We start from the raw sequence: 13,885 nt of genomic DNA on the forward strand, positions 1-13,885 counted from the left end.
GGAGTATTTGCACCACAACCGGCCCCATTTGTCCCCATTAAAAATGAATTTGTCAGACAATAAAAGTATGTTTGTTTAAAAGGAAACGTTGCTGTTCTCTGTATGTTCATTCTTCCTCCCGTCCTTTGTCCTGCTCCTTTTATGTGCTGTGTGCAAGTGAGTAAGTGGCTCCCAATGTCTTTTAATGACATCCATTTATTTTCTGTGAGAAAGGATTTATTTTGCTGTCCTTGTGGAGACAGTCCTCCCTCTGCTGCTATTGGTGTTGTAATTTAACAACTATTACTATGTTTGTCTAAGGCCCCAAATGTTCGAGTTTGCTTTAGGCAACTTCTCTCTCTCTCTCTCTCTGTAACAACCTCCTTTTTCCTTCATCTGCTTTTCTCCAATCTGCTTCCCTTGGCACAATTTCATTGTATTCGTTGGTGTTGGTCCCAGGAGCTCACGCAGCAAAGAACAACTTCTCTTCTGGCATTTTCCTAATTGATCCATGGCAGCCCGTGCTGTGGTCTAGCTGAATTCATATCTTCAATAATTCATAAACAGTTCTCTCCCAGGGAGTTCATGACATGTTCTTATACCAAAGAAATACAGAAATTCATGGTGTTGATGATACAACACCCTTCCTTGAATGCAGTTTCTTGTGTTCATCTTTGCACTTGCAGTTATTTGAGCAAAATGGAGTACATATATCGTTAATTCACAGCATGCAAGTTCAGGTGTTGGTGCACAACAATAAATGGGAAGTATAGCAGATTGTCATGGTATGAAAACTTTAAATTATTACTCACTATTATTGCCAGACTTGGCATCTCTCCCCATAAAGCTAATGTTGTGAAACATGTTAGGGTTGAGAGCTATTCTCAATCAGGAAGACAGTTATTACAGCTATTAAAATCACCATCCACTTTATGTAATGAAGGCAATTAGCCAGAGCTACCTTGGCTGGAAAGCATACAACCGTTCCCACCCACAGAGTGGAGAGAGAAAATAGGCCATTTTGTCTTGCCATTTGTTAACTCCCACATTTAATACAGGAAATACTGGTGCTTTATAGATGGTTCCACCAGGTGACTGATGGCCTTCTTTTTGTGTATGATTTTATTTCTCTCTTTGCAGGAATGCTGCTCCAAGAGAGTTTCATTGAGGAGCCTGACGGCCTAGTGTCAGTAAACCTGCTGGTGGTGTCTGCTGTTTCAGCCTTCGCAACAGGAGCCATCCTCTCAGGCCTGACTGTCTGCTGGATCATGAGTCACCGCCACCGCCACTCCCGTAGCTCTGGTGCTAACGGCGCTCGCCGCAAAAGTGACAAAGAGCAGAGCATGCTGGGTCAGGGCCGCAGTGGGTCAGTGATGAGCGTAACAAGAACCAGCGGTGGCGAGAGGCGTCGTTCGCAGGCAGACAACCCCTTTGTAACACCCAACGGCTGGCCTAAAGGAGAGATGGACCCAGGATTGCTGCCTACCCCAGAGCAGACCCCGTTGCAGCAGAAACGGGCCATGCGTCTCCCGGACACCGACTGGGACCAGAGCCAGACCTTCCTCACTGCTGTGGGGACTCCGTGCCCCAACAACTCTGTCATCTACCTGAGCTCCAAGTTCCTTCATGGAGGTGGAGGGGGTGGAGGGATGGTCCGGATAGAGGACCCAGGAGAGGTTGTGCTACCCCCGCACACAGAGCGCCAGCGCTACCTGATCCTAGCCACGCAGAGAGGGGAGCATGGTGGCAGCCGTCCCAGCGGCACCCTGAGGAACTCAGCGGGAGAATACATCTACCCCGCCACGCCACAGGACTCTCCTGACCGACGGAGGGTGGTTTCTGCTCCCACTCCCCACATGGACTATGGGGAGCCTCGCTGGAGTCATGAGGCGCTCAACTACAACAGCAACAATGGAGCACCCTATCACTCCCAGCGCCAGGGCCTCATCAGGCCAGACATGCATGGGCCTCGAGGGCTGGGAGAACTGGCTGACTTCAGCCATCTTCTAGGGAAGAACATGGGAGAGCGCACCCCCAGTGGCCAGTGAGGTGAAGTACGTGAGCCCTGACACCAAACTCTCTCTGAAAACCCATTCCCTTCAACAGTAAACTGGAATAAATCAACCCCTCAGAGTCACTGTCCCGGTCCAACTATACCCTTTCTGTCCTCTCTCACTGTCATTCAATGTTCAATGACGTCATTCAGCTGACTGAAGAGAGAGACAGAGAGAAAAGAAACAAAGAGAGAGTTGAAAAAGAGGAGAACACTCTCCTCACATCTCTGTTCCTCTGCTCTTAATCTGAGGTGCACCCCTCTGCTCTGTTAGTGGTACGACCCACAGAGAGTGACTTTGACACCACAGGACAAACAGTAAGGTACAGGGAGGGGTGCAAAGGAAGGGGAATCTTCTCAAAAGGACAGAGTGGAGATTTAAAAAAAAAAAAAAAAAGACAATTTCGCTTGCAGCGCCAAATGTGAAAGGTCTCCCTCCATCATTTTGTTCACCGTTTTGAAACCATGGATTCTTCTTTGAGTGTGAAACTTTGTTTCTGCTTTTGTTTGTTTGTTTTTTGTGTCAGTGGCATCCAGCAGACAACAATGTGCTTTACTTTGGATTTCAGATGAGACAAAAACTGTTGTAGCCGTGCCAGAGGGCAGTTACTCTCGATCGATCATGCAGTGTGTATCTGTGTGTGCGTTTGATTGTGTGAATGAGTGTGGCCACAACAACCCCAACCAGTGTCCTGTCTTAACTGTGAAGAATAACTATATAATGAAGTATCTGTAAGGAGAAGGTTGGTGTTAACATTATTTTCCTTTTTTTATAAACAATCACAGAGAGATAAATGGATTGTATTATGTGTCTCTCTTATGTGTTTACCAATCAGAGGTTTGGATGGTTGACCAGTGTCTAGTGAAGGGCTGAGTGTAATTTTTGTGATTCCCAGTACCTCAGAAGCAGCACTGGACAGAGCCTTGATGAAGTGAAAGAGAGCAATAATAAGCAAGAAACATATAATGATGAAGAAAAAAGCCAATTTAATTTGATATTTTTTATAATATCACTGTTTTCTCAGCAAAGAACAGTAAAGTTTAGGGACGTCAGAAAGAGCAGAGCGCTGGGAAAAGGAACAATATCTCCCCTCCATTCTTCTCTCCCTCGCTGCCTCTCAGTATGCTTGGGTCTGTCTGACCTGACCTGAGGCCTCCCTGGGCTCCGCAGTCCATTTGAAGGGGGGAATGTGAGCTGTGGCTGTCTGGCTGTCTGACTGAGGCTGTGAGGCCTGGCCGCTTGGGACCTCCATTCAGCCTCTTCTGCCCGACACTGAGCCTCTTTGTGCCCCAGAAGCAGGAGGAGACTGCTGCAACAAATAGCCGTTAAGAGTCAGGGACCTAGCCCAGCACCGCAGCATAGCAGAATATCAATGAGGAGGACAGCAGCCCCATCCGTCATGTGAGATGTACCAACCAGGCCCGGGCATCTCTTATGCTTCACCCACTTGCCAGGACAGGGAGGAGCTGAGGGCTGAAGCTGGGGCTGAGGCCAGGGTTGGGGCACTGCTAACTGTCACAATGGTCATCCCTTGTGGCTTTATCCCTTTCTGCCTTTCAGTGTGTTTCCCAACAAAAGCAGGATCAAGAAAACAGATGGGCATGGGTATACTTGGGTATGGAGTTACTCTTTCACTCCGTTGTCTTTTATGTTTTCTGTTTTTGTGTGTTCTAATCTGTTCTTGATTCAGATGTAGATCCAGAGATAGTCTTAGTTCATCTGGGTCACCATGGTCTTTTTGTGTGTGTCTGTCTGTCGGCTTGTGTGTGTGAGTCTCTTAGGGCTTGTATCCATTAATGTGTTGCTCATATTGAGTGCAAAAAAAAAAAAAGCTTTGATCACATATACTCTCATTCTCACCCTTCCTTTTTTCTCCAACCCCATTCTTTTCTCTGTTGAGCCATTAATGTTGTGCTACAACCCTTTGCCTGACATTCACAAATCTGTGCTAACAGTGTCAGAGCCCTGCGTGGGAGCATTACATGCTATACAGTATACTTAAACCATTATACAGTGCACAAAGACGTGCAGATAAAATGGAGATGATGGGCTGTGCTGAAGGGAATTTGGGGTCAGATGGTAGACACTGCCCACATGATAAAATATCACAGTGTATAAAACCGAGGGCTCAGTATTGCTTAAAACTTTTATAAAACTAGTGCCAATATACTATGATGCCTTTCAATTTTTGACATCATAATTAAAAATATGTTCAGAAGATGCATATTTTTCCACAAATCTCTATTTTGAATTTAAGAAACATTGTGTTGCTTCATAGGGTCTTTTCGCTTATTGTTTTGATTTTCCGACCCATAACGGAATTGTTTTGGTTCAGCTGTAATCAGTGTCGTTTTCAGCCACAGCAGGCAGCTGTTTTCAAGAAAAATACTTAAGAAAAATCTATGCCACCTGCCTAGCAACAAACAACAGTCAAAGTTAACGACGAGCTAGTGAACACGTTGGAGCATTTAGCAGCTAAACATCCAGGCATTTGCCACAGGAGTTGGTAGAGACCAAAAACGGAGCTAAAAGAAACATAAATATTGGACTCACATTCACAGGGTGGACACAGACATGACTCCAAATGAATGATATTATTGCTCTGTATCTATTGGATGTGTAAATAGACAACTTTAAGCTAACACATTAGCCTTATGTGGTGATAATATGTCAGTGTTGTCTTGAAAACTTTTGCCCCCAAGTAGTCAAAAACAGTTCTTCAGTTATTGCATGCTTAATGTGAAAATACGTAGGCTGGGTACAATAGTGACAATACATTATTTTGAGAAATTGAATCTTGTTTTTCTACAAAATACTTTTTCCATTTACCAAAAGCCAAAGCAATGACTTGTCTAAACACTGTCTAAACGCAGTGTAAATTTAATGTGAATTTAATGCTTAATGTAAATTTATGTAAATCAAGAACTGTCTGATCAAAGAAAAGGTAAACAAGCTTGTAACTCAGATCAGGTTTTTGATACCAGCTGACATTTTTGCCACTGAGATTTGATACCCAGCCCTAAAAAATGAGACAGCCAAGAGTCTGATGTGGTGCATGAGACGAGCCAGTGTAAGAGATTTATTAAAGCAAGGACAGAGGAGGAGGTCAGGCGGACGAACATGATGTTACTGCATTACCGCCTCTCCACATTAGTACAGTGTATTCTTTATACATTCCACCCTGAAACAGGTCATTAGTATTGAGGATACTGAGCTTTCCAGCAGCCCAGCCCCTCATCTCTGCCTCTCTTTATCTCTCTCCTCGTCTACCATCTCTGCCGTGGCCTGAGTTCTGCATGCCTGTCTGTCTGTCAGTGTGTGTGTGTGTGTGTGTGTGTGTGTGTGTGTGTGTGTGTGTGTGTGTATATGAATGAGACCTCTCTGTCTTGGCTGCCGTACCCATCCAGCCGTGTCCTCGCTCTGCATCTCCTCTGGTGTTTCACTAAACATGCTTGATTAGGCAAAGTACATTCCCGGCCCTCTAATGGCCTGATGAGCCCCTGAGAAGATTACTACAGACACATCAGCCCTGAGAGGGAGGTGCACGTTCAACCAGCTCTTTACCCCTCCGCTAACCAACAGCCACACACACACGCGCGCACACACATACACGTACACATGCATGCATGCATACACACAATCTCTGCAGGGCCCTTTAACCAAATGCGGGATGCAATTGAATTAAAATCAGAAATAGACCTCACGCTTGAAATAGGCCAACAATGACTGGTTCTGGGAAAGGTACCGTACATGATGTTATCTTACTGACTGCATAATTCGATTACCTTAGTTCAACATTTTGGGGCAGCTAAAGAACTCAGATGTAACCTCATGAAGGTCAGTCTGTTTATTAAAGCCATCATCCTCCCTCTTTTTTACATACTTCATGTCATTCCCACTCCTCCTCTCACTACAGCTGCACTATCTCTCTGCACACACACACACACACACACACACACACTCAAGTAATATCTCTACCCAGGCTGTGCTTTCGTCCTCTTTGTCACTATTAAAAGGTTAGCTAGTTAATTTAATGAGTTGGTGACAGAAACAGGAATCAAAAAAATTTACAAAATCCTGCTTTATTTCATATCCAATCCTTAATGTGTTACAATTTTGTTGGACATTCTCAAAGCCTGTCATACGGTAAATTGCTTTTTTTTCCTTAGAAATTATTGTTTGCCTTTTTTTTTGTAGCACATATTGCCTCCAGTTCTACACACACACACACACACACACACAACACACACACACACACACACACACACACACACGCTCCCTCTTTATCTCTTCAGTGCACATATTGTCATAAACACACTTGAAATTCCCACCCAGCCCTCATGACCCAGTCTGTCTGTGTATGTCATTATTTATCAGGTTGTGTTTGAGTCTGAAGAGACCATGCCTTTCTGTTTTGGGGTTGTTTATGCCATGTGGCCCAGTGATGAGATGCCCCCCAGCCAATAACTGCCATCTTGCCCTGCAGTGCTCCTGTACTGTACTGTCTGTGCTCTGTGCCCTAGAAAGAGTCCAGAAACGGAGGCTAACTTGTATTAAATCCACCATCACAGTGAGGAGCAGTGACATGAACCTGCTCCCTTCCAAGCCAATACATAGGAGAGGAAAAAGCACAAAAAGGCGAAAACAAAATCAACATTTGCATTTTTGTAAAATTGTAGATGTATTTAGTCAGCACTGATCATTTTTGTCAAGTTTGTTTTTTCTATCGTTTGTTTCTGTGGTAGATATTTGGTTTGAAATTATATGGGATATTATTGTATATGATTTCAATTTCAATTCTCTGGTGTGCCGGATTTGATGACGACAATGAAGACGAACTTGATGACTATCATTATTGTTATTATATTGACAGTGACAGTGGATTAGTGCTATGATCAGCACTGAGCTATTGTGTCCTGTTTGGATGCTGAATCTGAAAGGAGGAAGAAGAGGAGTGAATGAACTCATACAGACTGGGGTTCAAAAAGAGACTTCTCTCCTGTAGAGTGGAGTCTCCTGCTACTGTGAAGGACCCGCCGTCCTGTGGCTCTCACCAGAGGCTGGCCCCCACCATCGCCCCGGGTACCTCGGGGCACAGTGTCATCAGATGACAACACATGTTCCTACTACGTGTACATAACCTTGATGCTTACATGTAATTAAAGTGCAGTAGCTGCATGACGACACAGCCTCTGTGTGTGTACAGAAGTAGCGACGTGTGAATTTGTACAGTACATGCAAGTGTGTGTGCTTGTGTCCGCAAAGAAATCTGTTTGTCGTCACGCAAAAAGCAACACGTGCATGCACCTTCCAACAACTGCACAGAACACACACATATTAAACACAAACACACATACACAAACACACCCAAGCAGTTGTTCACCATTCTCCACATTGTCCTGAGCTCTGCCTGTCACTCCGCATGGAGACTTTGCTCTATGTCAACTTTCTTATTCTAATAAACCACTCAGACATTGACCTCTAAGTTGTGTTTATTGACTACACAGTGTTTGACTTCCTCAGTTGATTTAATTAATTCATAATTTAATATTAGCATTTGAAAAAATCACACACTGATTATTACAACGTGAAATGTGTTAATTTGGCAAAAGACTGCCCTGTTACCTGTTAAGTCACAGAGTTGCACAGTGGTGGAAGAACAATTCAGATAAACGTCTTACATTAAAAATTCTACATGAGTAAAAGTACATATCAGCAAAATGTTCTTAAAAGTAACAAAAGTAAAAGTATTTTTTATGCAGAGTGGACAGGTATGCAGGACCTTTAATCTATAATAATACATGTTATTTAAGTTGAATTATGTGTCTTGTAAATCAGTTAAGAGGGTTGCACAGTGGTGGAAGAATGTCAAATGTAAAAGTCTTACATTAAAAAATCTATTTGAGTAAAAGTACATATCAGCAAAATGTTCTTAAAAGTAACAAAAGTAAAAGTATTTTTTATGCAGAGTGGACAGGTATGCAGGACCTTTAATCTATAATAATACATCATGTTATTTAAGTTGAATTATGTGTCTTGTAAATCAGTTAAGAGGAGTAGATGTATAATTTTTAAATTTTATAATCAAATCAAATAATCGTGTGCGTGTGTTTGAGTATGAACCAATGAATGCAGAATTCCTTTATTATCCCCTTGATTAAGGCTGATTAAGACTTGGACCCCCCGAAAGACATAAAAACAACATCTCGGGATGTTGAAACATTTATAACTGTAATTGTAAATATTACAATATATACCCCACATTCATGCCTGGAAGAATCCTGTAATACGATTTTAGACACCCCTAAAGTGGACCATACCATTTCTCAACCTTGGTTGAATGTCTCACCTGCCTGCCTCGGCTCGCGACATGCTCCCGTACGTTGTGAATGCACCTGAAGGTAAATGTAAATAGCAGTAGCTAACTATCTAGCTTGTTTGATACACTTTATTTTCTTACCTACAGAATTTTTGAAATACGTAGTGTCAAGTATCTACAGATGAACAACAATGTTAGCCAGTTTGTAACTTTTGCCTTAAGTTACAGTTTAGCTAGCTAACTAATGTTAGCTAGCTAATGTTAGCTAGCTAATGTTAGCTAGCTGATAGTGTGTCCTTTCATTTCCAATGTTGGCCTGACATTTCGTTACCAATACCAAATGTCATATATACCTAATTTTAGTAAACACTGGTGCTCAGTCGTGATTAGTGAGACAATGGAGGATTAGTTTTTGTAGATATATATTTGGACATCAAAATAATTTACTATTTCATTTTAATAGTCTTTCGTGTGGCTGTGGCTGTGGTTTGGTCTGTGTGGTTTCTCTTACCTTTTTGTTATTAGCTTTTATAATAGTCCTCACTTTGTTTTCATTCAGGAGTTTTCCCTGATTGTGTAATTTAACAATATTAAAATCCATCTGCTGAAGGCTAAATATTATAGCAGTGGTAAAAAAATTATGAAGTACCATTACTACTGCACTGTATTTAAGTATAATTTCGAGATAAGTACTACCTACTTGAGTATTTGCATTTTATGTCGCTTTGTACTTCCACTCCACTACACTTCAGAGGGAAATATTGTACTTTCTACTCTACTACATTTATATGACAGTTTTAGTTAAACTAAGATACTGTTTGGACTATAACACACATCATGGAAAACAAACCTTGGAGCAGCAAAGAGAAAGGCAAAAAAAAAAAAAGGATATCAGCAAAACTGAAATTCGGAAAAACATGGCATCTATCGTGACTTTTTTATTTTTTTCAAATGTTGGCTTGCTAGCATTTGAAAATAGCTTAGAAAGGAAAATACTAACAATATATACTTGTATACAGTTCAGATCGTCCATGTGGGAACAAGAGGAGTCACCATCAAAGATGCTGAATACCATGTTGGAACTTGGCCTGCAGTCCGCCTTCCTTAACATGTACTTATGTAGCCTTGAAGACATTTCTCACTTTGTCAGTGACAAACTGGAAAGAGGACCGCTCATTCATCCCACATAACGAGAATTAAAAATGAACTGAGAACAAAGATGAGTCAACAACGCTTGAACTCTTATCAATACTGAAGATGGAATCAGAACTCATCAGAGACCTTTAATCATGTGGTGGAGGAGTTTTCGAGGAGAAAGGCCATCGCATGAGGTAGGATTTCCCTCATATTATTATTCACACATTATGGACTATCCTGATTTAATTTTTTGGCTATTGTATCATTGCATCTCTATGCCAGGATGTTTGATATGGTGGAATTCCTGTATGATACAGGTTACATATATTATTATTTGCAATAGGTCGACCAAGCGGAGCAGTATGAATCAGTGACTGTGTGTGTGTGTGTGTGACGTTGATGGAAGAATCTGAGTCATAGAAGTTGGAGGTGGGGCAGAATGTGCTTGTATATGCCATTCAGCTATACATTGTAGGCTAATATGTTAATATTGTTGCTACTGGCTGGAAAGTATCGTTTCAATCATGTACTGTATTGTAAATCCTGTATGAAAGAATATCTACAGGTGTTGATATTGTCCTTCAGGTGGTGATCAGACCTGTCAGTTTAAATCCTGTATTAGCTACAGGTGTTTACAACAGATAGTAGCCTTCCCTGAGAACCTATAATTCAAAACCTGGATTGCACATATGTGGAGAGCGGGGGGCCTAAGATTTTGTGCCCAGGGCCTTCTGCAGTCTTAATCCAGGCCTGAAGTTCACACAGGCTAACAAACTGGCTGCCCTGAAAAGCAACTGCAAAATCCTGTACAAACCCATTTTGAAAACACACTACTCTTGACACTACACTAACGAGCAAAAAAAAAAACATTTAAAAGCTATCCGTATGATTCAACGAAAAGTATACAGTCCATCATTGTAACCTGTTATTTTTTCATGTTGTGAGATTAGCTGATATATACTCTTTTAGAAAAAAAATAACACCCTATAAAAAAACATGTAATTAATGAAAATGAATTATACCTTCATCTACCACACACAGTGCACTGAGCGGTATTATAAGTCAAAGATGCATAGTGAGCCGGTATGTAGAGTAGTACCATCAGTCTTCACTAGAAGGTGCAGTTGCTCCATTAGAAGATTATTGCAAAAAAAAAAATAAAAATACCTTAAGTCTGTAGCAAGACTTCTACATATTCAGTAAAACAATCATAAAATAATGTAAATCAGTGAGAGGAATTGTCATTTTCCTGTCTGTTCATATTGCCTTATGTAGATAGACATTTACATCACCCTTTTTCTTGACCCTCCTCCCCTCCTCACTGCACTCCTGCTCCTCTGCCTCCCCCTCTCCTCCCCATCCAGCTCTTCATCTCTCTGGGGAGCCTATCAGGCCATTTCACATCTGTTGAGTGGTGGAGGACCGTGAGGACCTGTCAGGGGCTCTCATTCGCTGGTGTTTTATAGGACTGAAGCCCTCTAGTGCTGCAGTACTCGAGTGATAGGAAGAATGGAAGAGGGAGGAAGAAGATGGGGAGGGTGGCCACTGTGTCCCACACTGTGCTTCCAATTCCACAGGAGTGGCATCGTTGTTTATTCTCCTCTGCAGATTTAAGGTGACTGCATGTGCCAGCTTTGGGATAATTTATAGCTTGTTTACACCTTGCCCATGTCCTATTAGATCTGTGAGAAAGTATGAGCGAATGTATGTGACTATCTATCTATCTATCTATCTATCTATCTATCCCTCCCTGAGCCCCCTCCACACACACACACACACACATTCACTTTCTCTCTCTCTCTCTCTCTGTCTCTCTCTCTCTTTCTCTCTCTCTCTCTCTCTCGCATTATGATGAATCTGATTAATGATGAGGCTGAAACAGTGCCAGTGGGTACTCTCCTTGATTTGACTCCCTACTCCACAGCTGAGCTCCACATAATGCCAGCTCTCATCCATCTCACCAACTCAATATTTGGACTCCACGTACCCACTTTTATTCGGCTAGGTATACTCTTTCCATTCATCTTGTACTTAGTTTGCTCTTTATAATTAAAGAGATAATTTAACAAGACTAAGAATCTACAGCCACACTGTTGCTTTACATCAGCATGTTCTCACAATGACAATGATACCTTTTTGATTTGAAGCAGGTAATAGTAACCACGTCGCTCCAGTCTTAGTTGAGCCTGTTTGGATGGCAACATAAAGCCAAGGATTGGACAAACTGAAATTTTGACCTGAAGATGGCGCTAAATAAAAAGTCAGGGAATCATCAAAGTGATTGTAATTCACCCCGAGGGGAACATGGCTGTGTGTGCCAAATTTTATGTTGATCCATCCAACAGTTGTTGAGAGATTTCACTCAACACAACAACTGTCAACCTCAGGGTGGCACTAGAGGAAAAGGCTGGATAACAAAAGTCATTGGGCTTTTGTCTGAGAGCCATGTTTGTAGAAAATGTCATGGCTGTCCATCTAGTAGTTGTAAAGATATTTCAGTCTGCACCAACATTTTGGACTGACTTACAGACTGATGTTGCCATCTGTAGAGCCACACTGCTCGCATGGCTAAAAACCAAATTTATGTTGAATAACACACGATGTTATGACTCACATTTTGATCTCTTCTTCTGAATCCCAAAGAGTCGATTTTGACCAATTACCCTGCCTATAGTATACAGTTATGATATATGAAATGTGTCACTGTTGACCCAGACCAAATGAGAAAAAAAGGCGTCAAGATGTCAAATGTTAACTCTCAGCCCCGAATGTTACATCGACAAGTACCTCATGGCCTACACACACACACACACACACACACCCTTTGACTGACACACACACACTAAAAACCTAGCTTTGTGGATGTGGCAAATGAGATACACCTGATAGTAATGTAAAAGACTCTATGTCTTTTCTGGCATTGTTTGTATCAACTTTATCTGCCCGTGAATCAGACAATATTTATCACACAATGAAAATCATCATTATAGGCCAAGAGAAGTCTTTCCTATAAGAGAACAATGATTTCTTACATAGTTTTGAGTCAGATGCTGCTGGGCCAACATCTGTAACACACTGTATGTAGTGAAGACAGGAGTATGTCCTAGTAGAGAAGAGGTTGTTTTTCCACTGACAAGAAAAAATATTGCAGGTGCTTTGCAACAACAATCTTGACCACCAAGGGGCAGTGTAAGCCTCTGGGGGGGGACTACTTAGATCCATAAGGCTAAATTTAATTATTACATTTTTGTCCTTTTCTCTCCTCCAGCTTTATAGCTAGCTGGACTCAGTGGCAGATCAAATCAAACCAATTTAAAGCACCTTTTCACAATTTTTTGGCATTTTTCACACTTTATTCCAAAATGTTTTAAATAATTCACAGTAAATGCCTGGAATGTATAATAACTGAGAATCACATGTGGATATGAGAGGAGAAAAGCACAGTAATAAGAGGGAGATAATGAAATAAGAACCATGTGGGAGAAAAAATTACAAAAGAGAGGGAGAGAGCGAGAGGGAGGGAAAATTCAGAGGAGCTGGATGTGTTAATAGACAGGTCCATAAAATCTAATTTGGTAGTTTGAGTGGGAGCAGAGAGCCCCCAGGTGGACATGTAGGGAGACGTACAAAGCAGAAGGGAAGGAGTTTATGGCTCATTATTGCTTACATTTAAAGGAGTAACTGTTACTAACATAGACTGGAAGACTTGTAAAAATGTTGAGCTTTTTACCAACTGGGAATTCTTCAGTTTTGAGGACATGTCAGTAATATTACACATTAGCTGGTGGTATGGCAAGAAAACCTTATGTAATTAATGATTCTTATTAAGGTCTCTGTGGGGAAAGTCCCCAATCAGTCTGTCCACATGGTGAGCCCTGTGAGGACAACTACCCAACAGCTATTACAGGACTGAGTGTTGACGGGGCTTCAAACTTGTTCCCCCAGCTAAGAGAGACAGTCACACATGAGGTCATACTCTTTTTTTTCGATGTAATTTAGAGGTGATGTGGTATGGTGAGTGTTTAGAGCGGTGTCTCTGTAAATAGAATTAAAACTCAAGGTCCAGTATCTCAACATGTTGTTATTCGTGTGTTAATCTGTGACAACTCTGCATTCTTTGTTATTTTCTGTGCAGCAACAAACAACCTTGTATTTAGAGGTACAGGAGGGGCTGAGTAAATAGGTCAGTTCAGTTCAGTTCACTGCAGCAAGTAAGCTCTGTAGTTAACCTTAGCTGACCACATGTTTAATTCACTTTTTTCTAACTGCAGGGCTAGGGATGAACACAAAAAAACCACTGTCTACTTGGAAGTGCCGCATAGCTTCACAAATCCTACTACTATATCTTTTACATCTCATTATTTGTCATCTTAACACATCTTTCCATCTTTATTTT

The 13,885-nt window shown here is 41.6% G+C and overlaps 1 protein-coding gene and 1 long non-coding RNA gene across 2 annotated transcripts in view; both read left to right on the top strand.

The window, feature by feature from the left end:
- sema6bb (sema domain, transmembrane domain (TM), and cytoplasmic domain, (semaphorin) 6Bb) overlaps window positions 1-7,511 on the top strand; it is a 120,739-nt gene extending 113,228 nt beyond the window's left edge. Inside the window, exon 17 of the mRNA XM_056378142.1 lies at window positions 1,120-7,511. Within this exon, the coding sequence (XP_056234117.1) occupies window positions 1,120-2,027 (908 nt within the window). The 3' untranslated portion in view covers window positions 2,028-7,511. The remainder of the gene's footprint in view (window positions 1-1,119) is intronic.
- An 809-nt stretch (window positions 7,512-8,320) lies between these two features.
- LOC130171150 (uncharacterized) lies at window positions 8,321-13,563 on the top strand. Its single transcript, XR_008828087.1, has 3 exons — window positions 8,321-8,434; window positions 9,372-9,683; window positions 10,854-13,563. It is a non-coding gene; the product is annotated as an uncharacterized LOC130171150 (long non-coding RNA).
- The last annotated feature ends 322 nt before the right edge of the window (window positions 13,564-13,885 follow it).

Source organism: Seriola aureovittata, chromosome 6 (assembly GCF_021018895.1).
Source record: "Seriola aureovittata isolate HTS-2021-v1 ecotype China chromosome 6, ASM2101889v1, whole genome shotgun sequence".
Lineage (NCBI taxonomy): Eukaryota > Metazoa > Chordata > Actinopteri > Carangiformes > Carangidae > Seriola > Seriola aureovittata.